The 26,722-nt window shown below is 45.2% G+C and overlaps 1 protein-coding gene across 1 annotated transcript in view; it reads left to right on the top strand.

Annotated features, from left to right (window-relative positions):
* Positions 1-26,722, top strand: part of ARFGAP3 (ADP ribosylation factor GTPase activating protein 3) — a 55,083-nt gene that overhangs the window by 5,551 nt on the left and 22,810 nt on the right. The window contains exons 2-10 of the mRNA XM_047065702.1: positions 1,298-1,416; positions 8,262-8,334; positions 9,335-9,466; positions 11,376-11,459; positions 16,381-16,468; positions 20,278-20,337; positions 21,920-21,966; positions 22,933-23,075; positions 26,218-26,346. Of these exons, the coding sequence (XP_046921658.1) occupies positions 1,298-1,416; positions 8,262-8,334; positions 9,335-9,466; positions 11,376-11,459; positions 16,381-16,468; positions 20,278-20,337; positions 21,920-21,966; positions 22,933-23,075; positions 26,218-26,346 (875 nt within the window). The remainder of the gene's footprint in view (positions 1-1,297; positions 1,417-8,261; positions 8,335-9,334; positions 9,467-11,375; positions 11,460-16,380; positions 16,469-20,277; positions 20,338-21,919; positions 21,967-22,932; positions 23,076-26,217; positions 26,347-26,722) is intronic.

The following is a 26,722-nucleotide window of genomic DNA, read 5'->3' as shown; positions in this document are numbered from 1 at the left end:
TTAATTAATTATAAATATTAAATTCCGTGACAAACTCTGGATATTTTTTTTTTAATTTTTTTTTCAACGTTTATTTTTATTTTTTTTCGGACAGAGAGAGACAGAGCATGAACGGGGGAGGGGCAGAGAGAGAGGGAGACACAGAATCGGAAACAGGCTCCAGGCTCTGAGCCATCAGCCCAGAGCCCGACGCGGGGCTCGAACTCACGGACCGCGAGATCGTGACCTGGCTGAAGTCGGAAGCTTAACCGACTGCGCCACCCAGGCGCCCCAAACTCTGGATATTTTAAAGTCGTTTGTATGCTCCTGTTGCCAGACGCTCTCAGATGAAGACTGTTTGACCTCAGTCAGTGTTGAGGGAGGAGGGCCCTGGCTCTCTCATAGGGTGCCGTCAGGCCGTCTGCTGGCGCTGCCGTCTCTCCAGGCTGGGGTTCCCCACTCTCAAGCTCGGTCCCGAGGTGCTCCGCCGGCCCCTGCTCCTCACCGGCTCGTTGCACTCGGGGCGTCCGTCCCTCACCACTTTGAGCCTCTCCCCTGGGCCGCTCGAGTGTCCCCCAGACCTGCCAGCTAGCCTCCCCCAGAGCCAGTGCTCCAGGGGAGAGAGGTGGCAGGAGACAGAAAGGAAGCCACGGCGTCTTTTATTATCTAATCTTGGAAACTTCTGCCTTCTTACTGGTCACAGGTCACCCCGCGCAAGTGAGGGTGGCTCCCGTCCCCTCCACCTCAGCTGGCTGGGGGCCAGTGGAGAGCCACTGGCTGGAAGGCCACGAGGCCACAAGGCCTTGCGTGTTCCCACCAGGGGGCCGTCCCTGGTTAGTGTTCATTCGCGTGACTGGTAGGGAGCCCTGCTGATGCCTAATTAATACATAATTATCTGTAACATAATAATAAAGAAATTGAAAGTTCAGGGTTTTTAAAAAAATTTTTTTTAGTTGACTTATTTATTTTGAGAGAGACAGTGATAGGGTGAGTCAGGGAGCGGCAGAGAGAGGGGGAGAGAGAGAATCCTAAGCAGGTTCCCCACAGAGCCTGACGCGAGGCTCGAACTCCCGAAACTGTGAGATCGCGACCTGAGCCAAAACCAAGAGTTGGACGCTTCACCAACTGAGCCTCCCAGGCGCCCCAAATGTTGAGGTTTTTTTTTTAAAAAAAAACCAGGTGAGATATTTTGTACTAACCCGTTTCAAATTGTGAACGTTAAGCAGCTTTCAAGCTCGATCATGTATCGCAGCCTGTAAGATGGCTCATTTAGCTGATAGGGATGAATTAATAACTGAGTTTTGAAATTGTCTTCCAGGTGTGTTTTGACTGTGGGGCCAAGAACCCCAGCTGGGCGAGTATAACCTACGGGGTGTTCCTTTGCATCGACTGCTCAGGGTCACACAGGTCACTCGGGGTCCACTTGAGCTTTATCAGGTGAGTGAGTCTGTTTTCGTCATGGGCGGGAGCGGTTCTTTTCCCCTTTTCTGCTTTACGTTTGCTTTGCCGTCAGGTAGAATGAGAGGCCGGCGAGGAGTCGCGGGGATCGAAATCTTTATAGTTAGGTAACCTGGAAGATGACTTATTTTCCGTTCGGTGACTGTTCCGTAGAGCTCTGTGTCAGAGATCTGAGGCTGTGGTGCTGCAGACAGAGTCAGGAGGGAGGATCTGAGACCCTCTTCCCTTCCTTTTATCACCTTCTAATAACCAGCAGATCAGTGACAGCAGGGGGTTGGGGTGCTGCGGGCCTGGAGGAGAGCTGATACAAAGGGCGAGACGCAGGGCGCCTGGGTGGCTCAGTCGGTTGAGCCTCTGACTTCGGCTCAGGTCATGATCTCCTGGTTGTGAGTTTGAGCCCCGCGTCGGGCTCTGTGCTGACAGCTCGGAGCCTGGAGCCTGCTTCCGGTTCTGTGTCTCCCTCTCTCTCTGCCCCTCCCCACTCATGCTCTGTCTCTCTCTCTCTCTCAAAAATTATATAAAGATTGAAAAAGGCAAGAAGGCTTGTTATAGCACAGGCCTACAGCTCTGGCTCCCAGGGCCACTGACCTCGCGAAGCCTGAGTGAATAATTGTGTTGGGAGTTTGAGTGGCAATTTCAAGTGCTTGTAAAAAGAAAGTCTTTTTTTCTTGAATCTGCAGACGTGGGCTGCCATTGGCTCCCTCTGGGGAGTACATATCTTCTACTCTGGACAGTCTGGTTGCAGCCTAGATGGGGCTTTTGCGTGTGGCCCCCTTGGACACAGCCCCACAGTCCGGTGGGAGGCTGAAGTGCCCTTGTGTGAAATAAAATAATCTGAAATAATAAAAGGATCCCCAGGCAGGCTCAGCACTTGGAACTGAGCGAGGCTTGCTCGTCAGCAACCCCCCCTCCCTTCCTTATGACTTAAGGAACATCGATATAATACTATTACTATGAAGAACATTGGTTCCTATAAGATAAATCGATTATTATTTGTAATGAGACATTTTCTATGATGGCACAAAAACTACGTAAAAATAATATAATTTTCTTTTAAAAATATATTCACTTAAAAAAAAAAAAAAACATTCTGATGTACTTTCGTGAGTTCTTTTTTCCGGAAATCAGTTTGTAGAGGCTGATGGGCTAAATATTTATAGCCACGTAACTCCGTAGGCAATTACTTAGAAAAGGGAGTTCTTTTGTGTTCTTCCTGGTTTCAGAGTATCTATCCATTTCTGGTCTTTTTGTCTTAGATGCTGCTCCCAGAATATTTTGAATACACTGTCCTGTTCTTGTCCTTTTCTTTAAATGTTGAGGGATTTACTTGCCCGGGCAGGTTTCTTTTTAGGGTACTTCCCTCCTCTTCACCTCCCCCCCCACCCCCCCACCCCCCGGATTGGTTGTTACTGGTTACCATAAGGTGAGCTGCTCTGCCCAGAGCTCATGAAGTCTGGACTCCATTGGTCTTCCTTTCTGTCTTCACTGTGTTCTGTCCCTCTTCCTCTGTGCCAAGTCCCGCCCTTGTAATCTGGCCCTCCCTTTGCCTCTCCAGCAAAGCACACCTCCAGTATAAACCATTCCAGGCAATCAGGCGGTCTTCTGACGTGTTCCCTGGTGAGGGGAGGACTGACCCAGATCATAATGAGGCTAGACAGCAGGGTCTGTCTGGGCTGCTGTAGGTTTAATGACTAGCCTTTTAAAAGTCAGATAAATAGAACTATGGATCGCAATGTTTATAAATGATTCAGAAACAACTGTCAAAAAGTCCTATACAACCGGAGGGCAGCAGTCTAGGATTTGGGCAAGAGGAAGTCAAGGAAGGTGAGAGTACTCAGCAGGGTTTTTGTTTTTAAGAGGCGGAGGTTTGCTCATTAAAATTTTTTCTTGGTGGGAAGAAATTACAAACACTAGGTCATTGGGAAAAAAAAAATCCAAGCAGTTCCAAAGTTCATAAAGTAAGTGAAAAGTCCTTCCTCTAGAATCCTTTGCCCCTCTACACCCTCTTCTCCTGCCAGACGCATGCACCGCCCCACCCCCCCAGCAGTCCCACCTCCCAGTCACGAACAGATGAACAATTTGGCATGGGTGGAATGTTTATTTAAATGGAGGTTTTTGTTTTTTTTTTTTAAGTAGGATTTCAAGTCAACAATTTTACAAAGGAAAAAACCTATGAACTTTTGCCAACCAAAAAGGGAAAGGCGGGTTAGGCATCCACGGAAATGGCCAGCTGCCTTGGAGCTGACTGCAGAGGATGTAACTGTATTGGCCCCTGCCCACCACCTCCCGGGGCTTGAACTCCGGGCCTCAGCTCCTGGGGCATCTGCGCCTCCCCGTGCTCCTCTCCCTCCAGCTCTGTTTCCTCTCAGGTTCACTGTTAAGTATTTCATGAGCTTATGAAAGGTGAATGGAATCCAGTAGGAGGGTAGGGACAGGCTTCAGTACAGCATGAATAAGAAGATAGACTGTAGGGGCCTGGGTGGCTCAGTTGGTTAAGCATCCTACTTCGACTCAGGTTACAATCTCACGGGTTGTGGGTTCGAGCCCCACGGAGTCTGTGTCTCCCTCTCTCTCTGCCCGTCCGCTGCTCACACTCTGTTTCTCTCTCCTTCAAAAGTAAATAAACACTAAAAAAGTAAAATAATAAAAAAAAAAGAAACAAAAAGATAGACTGTAAAGTGCCCCATAGGACATGAAAACAGCACTGCCTCTACTTCCGGTTGGAAAGTCAGTCCAAGTTGACCACGAGGTGGTAACATTTGCAATGAATTTCGAAGTTTGGGTGAGATTTTGATCATGGAAACAAGGCAGGGGAAAGGAGGTCAGCAGTCAGGCTTTGAGAAAAGGTATGGGGCGCCTGGGTGGCTCAGTCGGTTGAGCCACTGACTCTTGATATTGGCTCAGGTCATGATCTCAGGGCTGTGAGATCGAACCCAGCATCCCTGCTTGGATTCTCTCCCCGCCCCCGGCCCCTCCCCCGCCCCTCCCTGGCTTACGCATGCGCGCATGCTCTCTCTCCCTCTAAATAAATAAATAAATAAATAAATAAATAAATAAATAATTTAAAAAAGTATAGAGGCTGGAAAAAGTGAACTGTTTAGTAACTACTTTTTTTTTTTTTTAACATTTATTCATTTTTGAGACAGAGAGAGACAGAGCATGAATGGGGGAAGGTCAGAGAGAGAGGGAGACACAGAATCTGAAACAGGCTCCAGGCTCTGAGCTGTCAGCACAGAGCCTGACGCGGGGCTCGAACTCACAGACCGCGAGATCATGACCTGAGCGGAAGTCAGACGCCCAACCGACTGAGCCACCAGGCGCCCCAAGTAACCACTTTTTAAAAAAATTTATTTATTGTGAGAGAGAGAGAGCGCAAGAGCACTAGAGAGAGGGAGAGAGAGAATCCCAAGCAGGTTCCTTGTTGTCAGCACAGAGCCCGATGCAGGGCTTGAACTCACGAACCTGGAGATCATGACCTGAGCTGAAACCAAGAGTCGCGTGTTTAACTGACTGAGCCACCCGGGGGGCCCCTAGTAGCTAATTTGTCTAGGCAGAGGAAAATGAAGAGACATAGGATTTCAAGGGGAAGATTTGGGGGACATTGTGGAGGGTCTTGACTGCCAGGCCAAGAGCCTGTACTTAACTGCTGAGACCTTGAGGGGCGAACGCAGGAAGGCCGACCTGGGCCCCGGGCGCAGAAGGTGCCCACAGACATTGGCCAGGCGGTGCTGGGCAGGCGTGAGGAGAGAGGGCACTGTGCCTGGCTGCTGGGGGCTGAAGCCCAGCACCACCCCGACTGTTTCTGGGTGTGCTGCTTCCCTCTCGGTGTCTCTGTTTCCTTCCCTTGAACGTGGGGATGAGAAGCCGGGGAGTCACCGTAGAGGCTTTGGGAGAAGAAAGCGGATGAACCCACATAAAGCCTGGCACATGGTGAGTCCCCAGCAGATGCCGCCAGCGATCAGGTCTGAGTCATGTGTGTGCCCGCCCAGCGGATGCCGGAGGAGAAACGTTTGTGATGTTCGTGTAGGAAGGCAACGCCTTGCGTGGTGGCCTTCAATCAAGCAGCCAAGCCAGTTAGAAACAGGCGGCTCCTGAAGCTGTTCCCGGGCTTGTCTGTGAGCCAAAGTCTAGATTAACGGTGCTGGATGGATGAAATTCCATTTAAAATTTTTGATTACGTGATAGCTTTGTCATGTTTATTTGGTGAGATTCCTTCTGATTTCTAAAATCTATTTAAACGTGCTGCTTACTGACTCTGGCAGCCACTAGGGAAGCTAATTCATGCAGTTTTGGGGAGGTTATACTGGACTCATGTAAGGGTTACAGAGGTTGTGGGAAACGTCTTTTCTCATTGACTTGGCTGTTAACAGGAGCCACTTTGTTAAAGTGTCACTGATTCTTCCATTTTTCTTACTGCCTCTGCTTTACTTTTTTCTTAGCGCTGTCACAGACTGTCAATTACCTTTCGTGTCTCTCAGTCTACATTGGAGGGAAGAAATCACCTACAGTGAAGTCAGCTCCTCGTGTAGGAATGGGCACTCGTGAGCAATTAAGTTTCCTCTAAAGGTTGACTAGTTTCAGGCTGCACAACCCAGTTCAGGAACAATTCGTTTTAATCTTTTTTTCTAAGGAATATATAGAGTAATATTTGGAGAGAGAGAGAGAGAGAGCGAGCGAGCCCGAGCCGGAGAGGGGCCGAGAAAGAGGGAGACAGAGGATCTGAAGCAGGCTCTACGCTGTCAGCACAGAGCCCAGTGTGGGACTCAAACTCATGAACCGAACCGTGAGATCACGACCTGAGCTGAAGTTGGACCCTTAGATGGTGGAACCGCCCCTATTTTTTGTTTTTTTTGTTTTTTAAGATAGTTTAAGATCAAAAGTTGAGGCTGATTAGCAAATCCAAGTACTTGCAGCCTCAGTTTTAGGACCTAATTAAGTCAGCCCAAATTCAGGTACCTGTTATGTGCCTGTTGTAGGAGTGTGGCAGAAAAACGTGGGACATTCCTGTCCTCTGGAGCTCGCTGCTTCTGACCTGACACAGCGTGACAGGGTTAACATGATCATGGTGATGGATGGTGAGAATTTTAGCCATATGGGATTTACCGCGAGCCAGGCACTTTCCAGATATTAGCTTGTTTGATTTCTGCAAGAGTGAGATAGATAATACTATAATTATCACTGCTTTGCACATGAGGAAAGCGGGCACAGAGAAGCTAAGTAACTTCTCCGAGGTCATCCAGCTAGCCGTGGCAGAGTTGAGCTTTGTTCTGTCTCAGTCTGTCTCCAGAGGCTGTGCTGTTGCCTGCCATGCTCTGACAGCGTGGGATGGGGGTGGTACCTGACTCCGTCTGATGCAGAGTCGTGAACACGTGGCTAAGATCCATCAGAAAAAGGATTTCAGAACAAGGTATATCATTTAGTCGCATTGCCTGGTCATCAAATTGTAAAAGATTTTATTTTTGTCTTTGGGAAACCTGCTGCTTATAAAGGGTAGATTAAATTTTGCTTTTTATGTATTGACACAGAGTGGATTTGTTACAGGTGCAAGTAATGATATGTATTAGTGTTATTATTTTAGGGTAGCTGTTGGCTTCAAAATAACATTCTAACGTTTACAAAGGCTAATAAGCAATACAGATAGGCATAGAAATTGGCAAATGGGAGTGCAGTATAAAAGGAAAAGAGGCGTCTTTTCTTTTTACCTTCCTATTTTGTACAGGTACTCTACCTACACCCATTCAGAAACGTCCACGTTCCTTTACAGTTAGTGGGGGACAAGCTGTTGCATATGGGACAGCCTTGCTTTTGCTCTTACCTACGGATTTAATGTAAAGGCTTCTAACATTGTTGGAATATCACACCTTGCTTTACAGTGATCGCTCGGCGAATTGTTATTGTTGGGAAATACGGTTATTGCCTTTACCTTGCCTGGATTTGGTCTCAGGTTGCAGAGAAGTAGAGCACGAGGTGTGGTAGGGGAGAAGGCCCTTCCAGCTTTCATGTCAGGAGCACTAAATCCTGAGTTTTCTCCCCTCCCTGATGGCGGTGGTGTTGGTTAGGTCCCTTCTGCTTGCTGATGAGACTGTGAGCGTCCCCGAGGCTCCCGTTAGAGGTCGGACTGGACAAATGCGTAGCTGATCTGAAAAATCAGAAGAGCACATCTGTTTTGAGCAGAGAGACGTTACCGATTTTTAGATCATAAGCCACTGAGAATGGGAGGCGAGGAGTCACAGTTGTTCCAACGGCCCAGGAAGCTCGTCTTGTCCCTGAGCCCCAGATGAGGCGCTGTCTGGAGCAGCGGAAGTGCTCCTGGCCTGGGGCGGCCCACCTGTGGTCACGCGTGGAAGGGAGCGTGTGGCTGGGCCATCGGAAACATGGCTGCCAGGAAGGATGAGAGGGGCCGGGAGCTGTTTGCATCACTATCACAGGCTCTGCAGGCCCAGCACATCTCCTGTCACTGTTAACACAGACCTAGAAGTCTTCAGGATGCTGAAAATCAAGGGAACTCTTGCTTCCAAAACTTTGGTGGCTTTGTTCTGGGGAAGAACGTGTTAATATTTTTTTTTTTTTTAATTTTTTTTTTTCAACGTTTATTTATTTTTGGGACAGAGAGAGACAGAGCATGAACGGGGGAGGGGCAGAGAGAGAGGGAGACACAGAATCGGAAACAGGCTCCAGGCTCTGAGCCATCAGCCCAGAGCCCAACGCGGGGCTCGAACTCACGGAGCGCGAGATCGTGACCTGGCTGAAGTCGGACGCTTAACCGACTGCGCCACCCAGGCGCCCCGAACGTGTTAACATTTGAGAACATTCTCCCCATTTAGATCTACTGAGCTGGACTCGAACTGGTCTTGGTTTCAGCTGCGATGCATGCAAGTTGGAGGAAATGCTCACGCAGTAAGTTCATCACAGACCTGCTGTTTCCCTTCTTGCTATAAGCCGGAGGGAAGTTGGGTATTTGCATGTATGAGTTTGGGAGGCCCTATTGAGTAGCTAAGACAAGACAGACGGGCCTGGGAGTGGATGGCCCTGGTAACTTGTTTATCCCCAAATCTTTTAAATACCTCGTAAGCACAAAGCTCTGGGCTGGGTGCTGAGATACAGTGCCGAACAAGACAAAGGAGATCCCCTTTCTTAGTAACTTCTGCGTAAAACATAACTTCTCAAGTGTCCAATTAACTTATAGTTTTAAAAGAGCAGGTCTCTTTACCCTCCCTTACAAACCTAAATAAAGAGCCTCAAATATGTTAAACTTCATTTACAAACCCCGTATATCTGATGAATCCAGTTGGGTCAATACAAGGATTGCTCATACAGGTTTCTAGAATGCCTGTTTTCATTGAGATATGGATTCCGACCCTTATGAGGTGGTTGGAAACAGTTTCCTCTAACTGTTGAAACATTTATCTTATCTCATGCTTATGCTGTGGTTTCTGTTCACAAAGAAACAGCACTAGACAAGGTGATGGTTGGCGTGGCCCCTATTAACCAATTTGTCAGAAATTCCAAGTTAGAGGAATTCAAACTGAAATGAATTTCTCATGAGCTAAAAGTAGTCCAGAGTGGAAAGCGTCCCCCCAAATAACAGAATAATTCAGAATGACCAAAGTGGGTTGATGGAGAAATGAAGGGCCACAGCTTTGTCATTTTGTACCGTGAGTCTCATGCCCGGTTACAAAAAAATACCAACGTTCAATGTGTGGAAAGCGTTCCCTTTTACAAGGAGGAGTTGACTTTAAATTAGGTAGTACGAATTCTTTTTGTAAATTATGTGGTTTGATTACTTTTGTTTTCACTAGTATTTCCCAAAAACTCGTTCATAACATGAAGTAATGTTTTCAGTCACAGGTGAGATTTAATGCCGCATTGCTATTAATTCATACATTTTCCTCTGTAGTCTTCCTTTTTCCATCAACACGGCTGTGCCACCAATGACACCAATGCCAAGTACAACAGTCGCGCTGCTCAGCTCTATCGGGAGAGAATCAAGTCGCTGGCCTCCCAGGCAACGCGGAAGCATGGCACTGATGTAAGTCACGGGTGGGTTGGATCGCCTCCGGCAGATAAACATTCGTTTCGGTACAAAAAGTGGTTTTGGGGGCTCCTGGGTGGCTCAGTCATTTGAGCATCTGACTTCGGCTCAGGTCATGATCTGACAGTTCGTGGGTTCGGGTCTCGCGTCGGGCTCTGTGCTGACGGCTCGGAGCCTGGAGCTTGCTTCGGATTCTGAGTCTTCCTCTCTCTGCCCCTCCCCCGCTTGCACTCTGTCTCTGTCTCTCAAAAGTGAATAAAAATGTAAAAAAGAGAATTTAGGGGCACCTGGGTGGCTCAGTTGGTTAAGTGTCCGACTTCAGCTCTGGTCATGATCTCGCGGTTCATGGGTTCAAGCCCCATATTGGGCTCTGAGTTGACATCTCACAGAGCCTGGAGCCTGCTTCAGATTCTGTGTCTCTCTCTCTCTCTCTCTCTCTCTCTCTCTCTCTGTGTGTGCCCCTCCCCCACTCGTACTCTGTCTCTCTGTCTCTCTCATAAATAAATAAAAGCAGTAAAAAAAAAAAAAAAATTTTTTTTAAAGTGGTGTTACCTATCCCAAACAGTAAAACCTTCTAGCTGGATTCTCTTGCAAGGAAACCATGTGTAGTAGATTCTTGAGGTTCATGGGAGTGATGCACTGAATGAGTAAATGCGGAAACATCACTCCTAGGAGAGAGAGAAGGCTAGGTTCCTGTGAGTGTCTGGTCACAACATTCCCATCAGCTGATCAGTACATAACCTTATTTTACATGTGATACTATTTAAGGACACCTTATTGAATATATTATTAAATTTTTAAATTAAAAAAAATTAAGTTTATTTATTCTGAGAGAGAGAGGGAGTAGGAAGGGCAGAGAGAGAGAGAGAGAGAGAGAGAGAAAATCCCAAGCAGGCTCCGCACTGTCAGCACAGAGCTCGATGCAGGGCTCGAACCCACGAACCTTGAGATCATGACCCGAGCCGAAATCAAGAGTAGGATGCTTAAGCAGGCCGAGCCAGCCAGGCTGAATATATTATTAATATGCAATTAAATATATAATAGTTAATAGTATATTGATATATATATCTATATAATAGATATCTATAGATATATATATATCTATTATATAGATATATCTATATATGTATATAATATTTAATATATCATTAATATATAGTTATTGACTCATTAACACTGAACTCACTGTCCACAGCACTGTAACTCATGCCCGGGGGTGGGGGGTGGGGCTTACCTCATTCTGTGTTTTCTCTATAAGGCACATCACAGCCTTCCTGTGCTTAGGAACACAAGGTAGGACTTCGGCACTGGGCTTGGGGGCCATTTTAACCAATGAAATCACCAACAAAGCACAGCAATGTGAAAGATGTGTCGCTAAATCGACCACAAAAAAGGACACTTACTTACAGTTTGAGCTGAAACAAGGAGACAGAGCATCACCTTGTTCAGCCTCAGCTGGGAACGTGCACCTCGGGGTGACCTACATTCTTTACTGATCCACACATGACTATGAAGGACCACAGAAGTGTCTTAAGTCCTGACTTGGGGGTTACAGATAAATTGTGGCAGGTAGGTGAATTTGCAAATATGGAATCCACCAAAAATGAGGATTGATGATACTCTAGATACAATATGCACTTGGATATTAAGCCCTCCGTCTTTCCTTTTCAGAAACGGCTTGTGAATCTGGTCCTTGACATCCTCAAGGCTTGGAAGCAAAAGTTACTGGGTTGATACATAACCAAAATGTGCTCAGGGGCCCCGTGTAGGCCTGTTAACTGATTGTATAATAGCGGAAAGTACCAATCATTAGCAAACAGGTCTCTAGAAAGGGAGTGAGAGTATTAAAGAAAAACTTTTAAAGCCAGGTGAAGGACTCAGCACACACTTTATGTTTTTGCTCTAGCTGTGGCTTGATAGCTGTGTGGTTCCGCCTTTGTCCTCTCCACCAAAAGAGGAAGACTTCTTTGCCTCTCATGCTTCTCCTGAGGTATGTAGTCTGCTTTATATAATTTTAAAGTACGCTTACTCCTACAGTTATAAAGGGCATATATTGAAATGTTTCACTTAGGATCCAAGCTAAGCCGCTGTGATAAACAACCCCGAAATAAATCACTTTTCACAAGATAGAAATGAATCTCCATCAGCAGTTCGGAAGTCGCCTGTCCAGGACTGACCGAGGGATTTATTTTGCTCTTCTCCACGTACTGGCTTCTATCTCACAGTCCAAAGTGTCTGCCCCAGCTCATGACCTTTCGCAGCAATGGGAAGGGAAGCTTCTAGGGAAGCGTGTGCCCCCTCCTTTTACTAAAACAATCTGGAGGCAGTGCACATCACTTCCATTCATATCCCAGTGGCCAGAATTTAGTTACAGGCCCATGTCCAGGCTCCAGGGGGGCCGAGCTGTTATTACTGGTGGTCTGCCATGATTCAGGTCACAGCTATGGAACTGACCAAGAACGAAGACAGGTTTTTTTTTTTTTAACCAAATTTTTTTTTTTTCAACATTTATTTATTTTGGGGACAGAGAGAGACAGAGCATGAACGGGGGAGGGGCAGAGAGAGAGAGGGAGACACAGAATTGGAAACAGGCTCCAGGCTCTGAGCCATCAGCCCAGAGCCTGACGCGGGGCTCGAACTCACGGACCGCGAGATCGTGACCTGGCTGAAGTCGGACGCTTAACCAACTGCGCCACCCAGGCGCCCCAATTTTTTAACCAAATTTTAAGAGGGGTTTGAACCTCATTGTCCCTGTTTAGTCATGCCCATAGAGCATACCGTATCTCAAGGCTATTGTAAGAATGAAGTCAGTACAGATGCAAGGAGTTAGGAGCTGGCACAGGGTGAACCGTCAGTAAATGCTATCAGAATAATGATCTTTGTCGTTATGGTCCGACAGGAGCCAAGAACAATCCCCAGATCTCTCAGGTCAGGGAACGTGAGGCCTCCAAAGCCTAAAATATTTATGGAGCTGTCCTGTGAGGAAACGTAGGTGGACCCCTGGCTCAGAGCCTCAGATGTCTGTTCACTGTCCTGCCTCTTCCCAGCCCCACTGGGGAGGGAGCATTGTTTGCTTAACCTGTTCTGTAACCAACTTCCAAGTAAAAATGTGGAAAGGTATATAAATTGCTAAGCCTTGATTTTTTTGTTGTTGTTATTATGATGTGCACATACACGTTCATTGACATAGTTAACAGTTACCAGAAACAATTCTCAAAAAAGAAGAGAACAGAAAACAAAAGAAAAGATAAGGTGTTCTGTCATGATCGGTGCCTCTTGTTTAATATAGAACGAGATCTAGAACTTCCAGGACTAGTAGCCGAGAAGTGTTAGGAATAGAAGTGACAGGCTGGAAGGAGAAGACAACAGTTTGGTGCCTAGTGTGGGAATTCGTGTGGAATTAGCATTAACGTGAACTCACGTTTGTTTCAGCGTGTCTCTGTACGCACACTCACGCACGCACACACTCTGTGGAGCACGATGACAGGTAGTGGATACACATGGGTCAGCAGAGACAGACACGTGTATTACCCGCCTCTGTCCACCAAGAGGCCCAGCGACAGGGACGCTCCGGTACACAAGCACACCCAGCACCCACATCTTGGTTTCTAATTGCCAGGAGGACCCGGGGCTACCTTCAGAGAAATGGCCGATTCTAGGGCCCGGGCCACTGGGGAGCCTGGAGTGCCCTGGAGTGTCGGAAAGTAAGCAGGTGCTGGGCGGAGCGGGTGGCAGATAGGGGAGGGCATGTCTAAAGGACTCAGGAACCAACTGGAAAGAGGTCCCAGTGGTCAAAACTGGAATCATTCAAGCAACAAAATAAATAACGACAGTTCGGATTATAATCCAAAGAATGAAACGAATATCCACGAGTCCCCACTAATAATGATGAGATGATTGGATAAATAAGTGGAGAGAAGGGATGATTTTTCTTAGAGAAAAATTCAGTCATATCTGTAGATAGTCTGCCCCTCCACAGATGCAGCTTCACCCCCTCTCCCCTTGAGTGCAGGCCAGACTTGGTGACTTGTTCCCAAAACTGGGGAATGGGAAGGGGAAAACAGTGACTTTATCAGAGAAAAGCCTGGCAGTCACCACCTTAACCAAGGGATCAGGGTCCGCATCGCCCACATTCAGGGAAGCTGACGTGTGGCAGTGAGAAGGGTACCTCAGCCCTGTGCCATTCTTCCCCCAAACTGAGGCTAAGCACGAGAAAACATCGGACACACCCGAACTGAGGGATATTCTACAAACTAGCTGATCACTACCCTTCAGAAGCTCGAAGGTCGTGGAAAACCAGGAAAGACTGAGCAGCTGTGACAAACCGGAGGAGACTCGGGAGACACGACCGATGCAGCATGGGAGCCTGGAACGGATCCTGGAACAGAAAAGAGACGGGGGTGGGAAAGTGGTGAAATCTGAATAGAGTCTGGAGTTTAGCTAATAACGATAGCTAAATCATTGATCCCTCCGTGATGATTCTTAGTTTTGGCAGACGTGCCGTGGGTACTTTACCATCAGAGGAAGGTGGGTGAAGCGTATATGGAAACTCTACTATCTTTGCAGCATTTTTGCAAGTCTGAAGTTATCACAAAATAAAAATCTGGTGGAGGAAAAATAAGGAGTTGGAGCCTTAAAACAGAGACTTAAGAATATACGTGTTTTCGACACCATTTTTCAAGGAACTGAAACAAAAAAGTCCCAAAATCTGTGTGGAACCACAAAAGACCTTGAATAGCCAAAGTAATCTTGACAAAGAAAACCAGAGCTGGAGGCATCACAATCTCAGATTTCGAGATAGACCAGAAAGCTGTAGTAATCAAAACAGTATGGTATCGGTGCAAAAATAGACACACAGTTCGATGGAAAGAATAGAGAAGCCAGAAATAACCCCACACTTACGTGGTCAGTTAATCTACAACAAAAGAGGTAAGACTCTACAATGAGGAAAAAGTCTCTTCAACAAACGGTGAAGGGAAGACTGGACAGCGACATGCAAAAGAGTGAAACTGGACCACCTTCTTACACCCTACACAGAAAGAAACAACTCAAAATAGATTAAAGACCTAAATGCAAGACCTGAAACCATTAAATTCCTAAAAGAAAACATAGGCAGTAATTTCTGTGACATCAGCCACGGAAACCTTTTTCTAGCTATGCCTCCTCAGGCAAGGGGAACAGAAGCAAAGTCAAACTCTTGGGACAACACCAAAATAAAAAGCTTTTGCGTTGCGAAGGAAACCATCAAGAAAAGGACAAGGCAACCTACCGAATGGGAGAACATATTTGCAGATGATATGTCTGATAACGGGTTAATGTCCAAAATACGTAAAGAACTTGTATAACTCAACACTGAAAACAGTAAATAATCTGATTAAAAAATGGGCACAGGAGGGGCGCCTGGGTGGCTCAGTCGGTTGAGTGTCCGGCTTCGGCTCAGGTCATGATCTTGCGGTCTGTGAGTTTGAGCTCTGCATTGAGCTCTGGGCTGACAGCTCAGAGCCTGGAACCTGCTTCAGATTCTGTGTCTCCCTCTCTCTGTCCCTCCCCCACTCATGCTCTGTCTCTCTCTGTCTCAAAAACAAATAAATATTAAAAAAAAAAAACGTAACTACCACAAATAACGAGAAGGGACCATTAAGATGCTGCTTTCAGGGGCGCCTGGGTGGCTCAGTCGGTTGAACGTCCGACTTCGGCTCAGGTCATGATCTTGCTGTTCGTGAGTTCGAGCCCCAAGTTGGGCTCTGTGCTGACAGCTTGGAGCCTGGAGCCTGCTTCGGATTCTGTGTCTCCCTCCCTCTCTGCCCCTTCCCTGCTATGCTCTCTCTCTCTCTCTCTCTCTCTCTGTCAAAAACATTAATTTTTTTTTTTTTAAATGGGTAGAGGGCCTGAATAAGCATTTTCCCAAAGAAGACATCCAGATGGCAAACACACAGGAAAAGATGCTCCACATGACTCATCATCAGGGAAACACAAATCAAAACCACAGTGAGCGATCACCTTACACCTGTCAGAATGGCTAAAATCAAAATCACAAGAAATAATAAGTGTTGGACAGGATGTGAGGAGAAAAGAACCCTCACGTACCATGGGTAGGAATGCAAATTGGTGCAGCCACTGTGGAAAACAGAATGGAAGTTCCTGAAAAAATTTAAAATAGAATTACTACATGATCCAGTAATGCCACTGCTGGCTATTTACCCAAGAAAATGGAAACACTAATTCAAAAAAATCTATATCCCTGTTTATTGCAGTATTATTTACAGTAGCCAAACTCTGGAAGCAGCCCAAATGTCCACCATAGACGAATAGATAAAGAAGATCTCCCTCCCTCTCTCTCTCTCTCTCTCTCTCTCACACACACACACACACACACACACACACACACACACACAGGAATATTACTCAGCCACGAAAAAGAAGGAGCTCTTGCCATTTGCAACAACATGGATGGACCTAAAGGCTATAATGCTAAGTGAAATAAATCAGACAGAGAGAGACAAATCCGATGTAATTTCACTCACATGTGGAATTTAAGAAACCAACCAAAGAGACACATAAAACAACAGACTCTTAAATACAGAGAACAGACTGGTGGTTGCCAGAAGGAAGCATGGGTGGGGGGGTGGGGGAAGGGTTGAAATAGGTAAAGAGGGACAAAGAGCACACTTACCTTGATGAACCCTGAGTAATGTATGGAGTTGTTGAATCTTTATATTGTATACCTGAAACTAATGTGATACTGTACGTTAATTATACTTCAATTAAAAAAAAGAAAAAAGAATAGACACGTCTTAATATTATCTTTCCTTGCCGCTAACCCAGGTACCTGGAAGGTGACCATTCCATTATTAGCTTTGATTTTTTTTTTTTTTCTTGCTTTGCTGACTGGTGAATTTTCTCACCTTCAGGTGAGTGGGACAGGCTGGACATCAGCACAGCCAGAAGCATCTTCTTCGTCACCAAGGAATGTGGAGACCACTCCAGCTAATAATGAAGGTAGTCTTCAGAATTGTCGTGTGATGTTATCCTTTGGTTCAATGGCTGTGAAACTATTAGAAAATAAGGTCCTGTGGGGCACCCGGCTGGCTTAGTTGGTGGAGCACGTGACTTTTGATCTCAGGGTTGTGAGTTTGAGCCCCACGTTGGGTGTAGACGTTAGTTAAAAATAAAATCATTTTTTATCTTTAAAAAAAATTTTTTTTTAATGTTTATTTTTGAGAGAGACACAGAATGTGAGCGGGTTAGGGGCAGAGAGAGGGGGAGACACAGAATCCGAAGCGGGCTCCAGGCTCCGAGCTGTTGGCACGGAGCCTGACGCGGGGCTCGAACCCGTGAGCCGCGAGATCATGACCCGAGCCGAAGTGGTCGCTCTACTGACTGAACCACCCAGGTGCCCCTAAAAATAAAATCTTTTTAAAAAAATAAAGGAAAGAGAAAATAAGATCCTTGTATTTCATGAAGGAAAGATGCCCATGGTACATTATATAGTGGGGGGAGACGATATTACCAAACAGGAAATATGATCTCATTTTTGTAAAACACTGAAGCAAAAACATATACACACAGAAAACATTCTGGAAGGTACATACCAAATTGTTAACCAGAGAATAAAATTACCGAATGAATTACTTTTACTTTCAACTTGATATAGTTTTGATGTGACTGAACTTTTGTAATGTGTCTCTGTTACTTCTACGGTCAGAAAACAAGATTTCCATTTTAAAACCAATTCTATGAATAGTTGGTATCTAATGATTTACCTTTGGTGACTTTATTATAGGATTGTATTTATTGTACCTGTACTTATGTCCGTTGCTCGCATTTAGAAACATCACTTATGTGATAGGAATAACAAGGATCAAGATGTCAACTTTTCCGGTTTAAGACTGAGCATCTTTTGTTAGCGGGAAGGCTTGAGCAAATTAACAACAAGGTGACATTTGACAGCTACGTGGGCACCCTGGAGCGTGGCCAGAAGGGCTGGCTCGCATACGCCGAGCCCGGAGCTGCTTTGGGGAACTTGAGAGAACTTCGTGAAGTAGCAAAGACCAAACATTCCACCAACTTTATGACTGAGATGCTTACTCGAGAAACTTCTTGGCGAGGGTTTTGCTGGAGGGTTGGAGAGAGTGACTGATACTTACCAAGAAGAGAGTCTTGGGAGAGTGGCCACTCAGGTCTCTGTGAGTGGGGTAGGGAGCTTGCTGTGAGGAAAAGTCACTTCGTTTGCACTGAAGTGCAGGTATAAGGATGGGAGTGTGTGAGATTGCAGCAAACTGCAGATTTTAGGATGCCGGTTTTTCAATTTACTTGTCTTAGGAGTAGACCTGTCAGTGAACCAGGACGGGAACCCTTTGCATTCTGGGGAACAGTGGATGAGTTGGGACAAGCGTCTAGCATTTTGGATAAAATATTACAGTAAAGTAGAATTCCTTCTTTACTCTTTATATCAAACAAAATGCAGGCGGGTCAAGGATTTAAATATAAATCATGGAAGTATAAAGGTGCTGCAAGAAAACAGGTGGAGGTTTTCTGTCCTCTCGGAACCGGGGAAGCCTTCTGTGCATGTTCAAGCCTCGTGAAAGGAAGAGATTAACGAATCTATCACAAATGCAACATTTCTGTTCTGAAGAGATGCTTTAAAGACAGGTGATAAGCGTTTTGCAATTCATATATAGACAAAAAGCTTGTTCCCTTCACATGCAAAGGACGCTGGCATGGCTGGGTTTTGTATGATTTGCAGTCTGTGATGTTTTGACACATTTCATTCTTTGTGCCGGTGACCCTAAGTGGTAAGAAGACAGACACCTTTCTTTTTTTTTAATTTAATTTTTTATTTTTTAAAATTGACATCCAAATTAGTTAGCATCTAGTGCAACCATGATTTCAGGAGTAGGTTCCTTAGTGCCCCTTCCCCATTGAGCCCCTACCCCCTCCCACAACGCCTCCCGTAACCCTCAGTTTGTTCTCCATATTTATGAGTCTCTTCTGTTTTGTCCCCCTCCCTGTTCTTATATTATTTTTGTTTCCCTTCCCTTACGTTCATCTGTTTTGTCTCTTAAAGTCCTCATAGGAGTGAAGTCATATGATTTTTGTCTTTCTCTGACTGACTAATTTCGCTTAGCATAATACCCTCCAGTTCCATCCACATAGTTGCAAATGGCAAGATCTCATTCTTTTTGATAGTCGAGTAATACTCCATTGTGTGTGTGTGTGTGTGTGTGTGTGTGTGTGTGTGTGTGTGTGTATACACCACATCTTCTTTCTCCATTCATCCATCGATGGCCATTTGGGCTCTTTCCATCCTTTGGCTATTGTTGATAGTGCTGCTATAAACATTGGGGTGCGTGTGTCTCTTCGAAACAGCACCCCTGTATCCCGTGGATAAATGCCTAGTAGTGCCATTGCTGGGTCGTAGGGTAGTTCTGTTTTTAGCTTTTTGAGGAACCTCCATACTGTTTTCCAGAGTGGCTGCATTAGCTTGCATTCCCAGAAGACAGACACCTTTCTAAGTGGCGCGTAGCAATTCAACTCCTTAGACCCACCCTGCCCTGTAGCCACACTGGCCCTTCAGCCCTGTTGCTTGCAGTGGGAATCTGTCCTCGGTTGTCATGTTGCCGCCTCCTTCCTGGAGTCTCTGCGCGAACGCCTGTCCTCAGAGAGGCTGTGTCCACCCCATGGACACTCCCAGTCACGACCACATTTATGTGTGGTCTCCCTCTTAGCGCAGCTCGGCCTGGTTCTGGGAATTACCACGTCCGTGTGTGTCCCTTCCCTGGGCTGTGAGCCCCTCCAGAGGGGGATTGTTTTTTAAGAGAAGGAATCTACCTGAACCATGGACGGGTTTGTCATTGTCCAGAAGGACAGAGGAGAAAAAATAATCCCGACACTGTCCTGACTAACACAGAGACAAGGCGAGCGTTGTACCTTCTGAAAGTACCGATGGCGATTTGAATATTGTTACTGTTACAACTAGTTAGCATAAGAGGCCTTTGGAGGTTGAAGCATACGGGGCCCTGGAGGTGTCCCTGTGACCTCTGGAGTCCAGGTGTCTCCATTTGATTTGCTAACAGGAAACTGAGATAACTACATGCAGAACAAGATTCTGTTCTTGTAAATATTTTAAACCCTGCATTCTTAGCCGCAGAGTTTCTCCAAAAGGTTTTATTGTTTAGAATTCCACCTCCCCTTGGGGGCGCCTGGGTGGCTCAGTCAGTTAAGCATCCGACTCTTGATTTCCTCTCAGGTCATGATCTCAAGATTTGTGAGTTCAAGCCCTGCGTCAGGCTCTGTGCTGACAGCGTGGAGCCTGCTTGGGATTCTTTCTCTCTCCACCCCCCTCTCTCTGCCCCTCCCTGACTCTCTCAGGTGCATGCTCTTACTCTCTGTACATAAATAAACATTAAAAAAAATTTTATAGGGGCGCCTGGGTGGCTCAGTTGGTTGAGCATCACGACTGTGGCTCAGGTCATGATCTCACGGTCCGTGGGTTCGAGCCCCGCGTCGGGCTGTGTGCTGACAGCTCGGAGCCTGGAGCCTGCTTCGGATTCTGTGTCTCCTTCTCTCTCTGCCCATCCCCCGCTTGTGCTCTGTCTCTCTCTGTCTCTCAAACATAAATAAATAAATGTAAAAAAATTAAAAAAAAATTCTTGTAATGGTAAAATAGAATAGGGAGCTAAAAAGAAAACCAATAATCGACAAACTTGGGTAACACGTGGTAGCGAGCAAGTTGAATGTGTCGTATATTCAAAAGCACATTTAATGAGTGTATTTTCTGCATTGATATCAATATGTTTAACTTTCAGGTGGACTAGAGCAAGGACCAAGTGTGGAAGGTCTTAACGCACCAACAAAGGCTGCTTTAGGTAATGTGCCTACGACTCCATATTCTGATTCAGACAGTGAGATTCGTTAAGAGAGAAAGATGAATCCTGGCTTTCCATTCTGCCTAGAATGTGTAGAGTAATCCGGCATCATGATTACTAATCTATTAATAAGATTTTTATCGAGCAAAAATGCCGTTCCCCTTTAGGACCAGCCTGAGGCCCGTGAGTGGCGGCAACCAGTGTGGGGTCCCTGGCTGAGCTGCTGAAACTATTGATTTGCTCATCTGTGTTGAACTGGGTTATGTTCCCAGCATGAGCAGAGGGCAGAGCGACGTCTCCTAGAGTGTTCTTCTCTTTCTGATTTTACCAGGATCTTTAATTTCTCATCATCAGGGAATTATACTCTGAAATGAGCGCACATTGCATGGCATTAATTGGAAAGCAAGTACTTTGGTGAAAAAATAGCTGAACTATTAGAAATGTTCCAGATATTTTCATCCCGAGTTAATAGCCTCGTAGGAGGTTGGGAGCAGATTGTGTGAGTGCTTTAACATGGATCCAAAAGAAAGTGGTGGAAAGAAAAACTTCCATAGATATCTTTTTCATACTTGGCACGTAATGATGTTATTCTCTCGTTAGGGCTAAATTTGAATCTTTAGTTGTGTGTGGTTTTATGCTGTCTTTTCTTATTTTTAAAAAAAAATGTTTTAATGTTTATTTCTGAGACAGAGACAGAGCATGAGTGGGGGAGGGGCAGAGAGAGAGGGAGACACAGAATCCGAAGCAGGCTCCAGGCTCCGAGCTGTCAGCACAGAGCCCGACGCGGGGCTTGAACTCAACAGACCGCGAGATCATGACCTGAGCCAAAGTTGGTTGCTCAACCGACTGAGCCACCCAGGCGCCCCTATGCTGTCTTTTCTATTATTAAAGCACATTCTCATCTTTGTAAGAAAAAAGTTAAAATTTTATTCTTACTGGGTCTCTTAAACATAATTGTAGAAACAGAATGTGTAATCTATGATTAAAGTTTACCCAGAAAACGATTTTTAAGAAACTTTATCTTAAAGCCTCATCTGTTTTTGTGCAATTTAGAAAGCCTTGCTACTCAAATAATGGAATGCTTTGTAATTCTCATTGATTGATGTGATAAATCTGTATGCAAGTCAGGGTGAAAAACCATACCACTGCTTCCGTTGTGTGCATAATGCCTGGCTAACTTTATATCTTAAAATAATTCTAAAAGTTTTTGAAGAGCAGAGCTTAAGAGGAGAGTTGGTTCTAATGTACTTAAGAAATGCTCTGAAGAAAGCAATGAGTGGGGTGGGGTGGGGTGGGGTGGGCAAGGCCAGGCTCTTCATTTCTCTCTAGTGTGGTGTGCACAAAATGTTTTCTGTGAGCTTGGATCCTACTTAGAAGTGCCGAGAAACTCCATTTTAACAAAGCTCTCTTAATCTGCAATACACTCGTGTGCTTGAATGTTCTGGGTGACCAACTAAGGTGGAAAATGTTACAGTCTCTTACATAATATGTACAATATGTTAGAATTAAAAAAAAATACGCTAGAATTAGAAAAATTGCGTATTTCTATTGGTCTGACTTTCTACTTTTTATTTTTTGACAGAGGTGTCCTCTATCATAAAAAAGAAACCAAATCAAGCTAAAAGAGGAGTAAGTATTGCATATAAATATCTGGTAGTTTGGCTTTAAAATAGCCTATGTTCTCAAGAAAGCCACCTTTGTCGTTAAAAAAAATTTTTAAATGTTTATTTTTGAGAAAGAGAGACAGAGCGTCAGTGGGGGAGGGGCAGAGAGAGAGGGAGACACAGAGCTCAAAGCACGCTCCAGGCTCTGAGCTGTCATCACAGAGCCCAACACGGGGCTTGAACCCACGAACCATGAGATCACGACCTGAACTGTAACGGACTGAGCCACCCAGGTGCCCCGTCACTTTTTTAAAATTTATTTTGAACCATATTGTAATAATAAATGTGACTTTTTTTGGGAAAAAGAGAGAGAGAGTGCATGCACACGAGCTGGGGAGGGGCAGAGGGAGAGGAAGAGAGAGAATCCCAAGCAGGCTCCATGCCCAGTGCAGAGCCCAACGAGAGGCTCGATCTCAGGACTATGAGATCATGACCTGAGCCGAAGTCAAGAGTCAGACCCTTAACCGAAAGAGCCACCCCGGTGCCCCATAAATGTGGCTTTGATAAAAACCTAGGTTTTGTTCCATGAGGTGAATGTTATACGTAGTGAGGATTTTCTAGAATGAGTGTTCGACAGCATTTCTTTTGCTAATGACAGAATTCTAAAAAATCAGGAGAGGCCCTGTGGGGGTTTCTGTCGTGTTTGCGTTTCTAATAAGGGATGCTGTCACCAGGGTGTGATTCCTGATGTCCGTCATCTTACTGGCTGTGTGATCTTGTTCAAGTCAGTTAACCTGCACCAGACTTGAGTTCCTCATCTAACCTGGGGATAACAGTAGTGCCAACTTCACAGGGTTGTAAGGACTAAGCGAGAGAACAAATATGAAGTGTGGGTTGCAGTGCCTGGTGGGTAATAGTCCTCAGGAAGTGTTAGCCGTTAGCTGAAGCTTTCAAACAGCGTGGGTCGAATCTAATCTTCTATATCTTCTAGCTTGGGGCCAAAAAAGGAAGTTTGGGAGCCCAGAAACTGGCGAACACATGCTTTAATGAAATTGAAAAACAAGCCCAAGCTGTAGATAGAATGAAGGAACAGGAAGACCTTCTGGCCAGCGCGGCACCTAAGGAAGAATCAATGTAAGTTTGATTTAGTTATAGTAGCGTGTGTTTAGTGAATAAGGCTATTAATCAAACAACTCTTGAGATTTGCTTTCAAAATGCCATTTAATTTTTTTCGGTGCTGGGGAGGGGGGAGTTGCCTGGATTGGTGAAATTGGAATGATAATGTGGGGTACCTTGAAGTCAGGCCAGTCGTTTTGATGAAGGGGGTGTATTTTGGAAAGTGAGTTTGGTGATGAGATTAGGACAGACAGACTAGGGCAGAATCTGGAAACCAGGAAGCCAGTCAAGAGAATTGTAAGTAGACATTTCAGGCTCTTGAGAGGTTTTTGTTTGTGTTGGAAACAGAGGAGCAGTATGGCCGCCTGGAAAGTGCATGTGCTGGGTATAAAAAAAATCAGAAGGAGAGAAGAAAGCAGAGTGAGCACAACACCTAAAGGAAAGGCAGCTTGGGTTCCTAGTTCTTATGTGTACTTATTTTATTTATTTATTATTATTATTATGGCTTGCGTTACTATGGATGGCATAATGAAGAAAATAATAATGCTTATTTTATGAGGCTTAATGCTTTGAGGGTTAACTTAGTTAACGTTTATTAAAGTGCCTGGTACAGAGTAAGTGCTCAACCCGCTGTGATTTCTTGTTATTCATGCTAGCAGCTTGCTAAGGGATGTTCTAGTTGGTAAACCCAGAGAATTGGAAGTTGCTGTTTCTCATTGTCATTTAACTCCTAGAACATAGGGGGCAGCACTAAACTGTAGTTAGACTAAATGTGGTTTGAAATGCTGTATGTAAAATTTGCTTTGAGCTGTGGTCACAGACTTCACTGTAATTTCTCTAAGCTGGGATCTTGACCCTGAAAATGGGGGGAAGGTCCAACCTGAGGTTTAGACTGCTTCTCTTGGTGTTTGGGAGTGGGCTCTGTGCAGATTGTGGTTTTCCTGGAGCGTGTACAATCTAGAGCCTGATCAGAACAGAAGACACGGAACACGAAGCACCTGCTCCCTCCCTGCAGGGGGGGTGGATGGAGATTAGCGTATTGTTAGAGGCAACACCAGCCTTAACTCGAATCTTTCACTAGGACGGTTCAGTACAGCGTATACGCAAAGATGCGGGCCATGGGTGTTTATGAATTTGATTTGGGACCTGCTTTGACAGCCTTCCTGGCCGTGTTCAGGACAGCCACACCACTGTGCCCAAGACACAGTCCTCCCTCTCAGACCCGTCGCAGCCCCATCCCGCCAAGCCAGGGCTGCGCCAGCTCCGGGAAAGCACACGTGTCTTATCCTAAAGACGCAACAGCGTTATTTTTCTGCAAGTTAATTTTTTAACGGCTGTAAATAGAGTTATTTTCAGTTGAGTAAACTGTCAAGGAACGGCATTTTTCTCTGTCTTCAGCCTGTGAAACCCTAGCTGTCTGTCCTAGTCCTCACCTGCTGGCGGTTCCTGGGCCCACCCTCAGAGGAGCCTGTGCACAGTGGGTGGGAAGATGAGGGAGAGGAGAGCCGCCCCCGAGCCCCTTCCCTTGCTTGGCCTGAGCGGCTTGGGAGCCTCCCCTGAGCAGGGCCTGGGAAACACGGAGCCCTGATTCCTTGGTCCTGTGGGCGTTGCCATCCCCGCGTTACGGGAAGCCCAGGTCGGAGAGCAGGTGCTGTTGGTGGCGGTAGCCTCGGTCCCAGCCAGATGCTGAGGAGGAAAGTTCTCCCGTCTCACATCTTCCCAGTGGAACGTTTTCTTCCCGGCCGTTCATCTTCTCCAGAAGAATCTGCCGCTCCAGTTTTATCTGTTCGTGGTTTTCGGCAGATCTGTGGTCTTCCTCCAAAAAGTTGACGCAAGAGTATCATTTATTTTCTGAGTGATAAAACTGGGGACGTGGTCAGACCCTGCTCTGTAGGAATAATGGTAAAGAAAACAAAACTACCAGATTAAAACAAAACAAATCCTGACTAAGGGAGGAAACAGCAGCAGTGTTATTTTTTTTTTCTGTTTTCTGTTTACTCTTTTTTTTTTCTAGTAAGAAATTTAGTTGTCATTCCCTGTTACTACAGGAAAATGTATTTATATTATTATGGAATTTACACGGTGCCTTTCTTATGAGAAATTCATGAGATTTTGCACAATTTTATGAAACAGATAATAGCTTAGAATTCCTGATAACATGGGTATATCACTTTTCAGGGCCCCAAGTTTTGTTGCTGTCTTACTAATATAAAATACTCTTGTTATTGCATAGTTTTCTTTATGAAAAATTAAGTATTTGTAACGTTTTTAGGAATCTGAGAGCAAGGGACAGTGTTGGATACCTCTTTTTACCCCTTTGGTACATCATTTGTAACAGGTATTTGATAAACAGATGATTAGTGTCTGACTAGTAGCACAGAAGGAAGGTTGGCTAAGAAATGAGTGCTCTTGGAAGCCTGATTCTATAGCGGTCCTCTGAAGAATCTTTTGCAATTAAGTAACTCCGTCTTAATTTATATATTTGGTTTTTTAAAATGCTTATTTATATTTGAGAGAGAGAGAGAGAAAGAGAGCTCAAGCAGGGGAGGGGCAGAGAAAGAGGGAGACAGAATCCGAAGCAGGCTCCAGCCTCCGAGCTGTCAGCACAGAGCCCGATGCGGGGCTCAAACCCACGGACCGTGAGATCATGACCTGAGCTGAAATCAGACACTTAAACCGACTGAGCCACCCAGGTGCCCCTTAATTTAACTACTTGTAAAGTCAAATATATGTGCAAACCAATGCACCTAACCTCATACTTTTGCTATGTAATGCAAAAAGTATAAATATTAGCTCAAGTAAGAAATTTTGCCTTTTACTGTCCTACGTAGACTTAATCTTAGCATATATTACGTTATTATGCGGCAGGTAGTATATGATGATGTGATGATTAATATATGATGATAGGTGATATGAACTATAACAGTAAGGTAGGGTCAGCAGCAACCAAAAAGCAGGTGTAAACTCATTCAAATTTTCTTGAACATCTACTCAAAAAAGACCTTTAGGGGAAAAAAAAAGCCAATTTGCCTTCATAGTTGTTAATTATGGAAAGAAGCACGAAGCTCAAATTATCAGTGACGTGTTTAATTTCACTTAGTGTTTTAACTTGAGAACACAGAATTAAAGCTAAATTAAGGAGCCTTTGGTTTTCTGGCAGCGTTTCATCACTGCGATTAGCCTATAAGGATCTTGAGATTCAAATGAAGAAGGACGAGAAGATGAACATGAGTGGCAAAAAAAAGATAGAGTCAGAGAGACTCGGCATGGGGTTCGGAAACTGCAGGAGGTACGTGGCTTCCAGAATTTAAACGTTGCTAATGGCGCATGGAATTTCCTTATTGGTGTCAACTGGGAAAGTATTTTCTCATGATTCCTTCCTTTCTTCAATTGTTTTACTCCTCTCTAGTATTCAACCTAGCATGAAAAGTTCCAAAGTGAGTCAAAGAAAAAAGGAAATAGGCCTGACTCATTGTTAAGCGGATGCTGCAGACAGAACTAATATGTGTGACTGCATCTTGTGTAATTAGTTCCAGTCCTCACAAAGGCCCAGTATTTTTCGATGCTTATGCCAAAAACTATATATGCCGTTTTTATTGCTCATGTTTTTAACCCCACTAACGTTTTTGTTGAAAGTATAAAACGTTTATTCTTTGGTGAGCACA

This window comes from Lynx rufus, unplaced genomic scaffold (assembly GCF_022079265.1).
Source record: "Lynx rufus isolate CCGP_SWC_20201006 ecotype Redwood Valley unplaced genomic scaffold, mLynRuf1.p SCAF_7, whole genome shotgun sequence".
Taxonomy (NCBI): domain Eukaryota; kingdom Metazoa; phylum Chordata; class Mammalia; order Carnivora; family Felidae; genus Lynx; species Lynx rufus.
The sequence above is the reverse complement of the archived record's forward strand: the minus strand, read 5'-3'. Positions and strand labels throughout refer to the sequence as shown.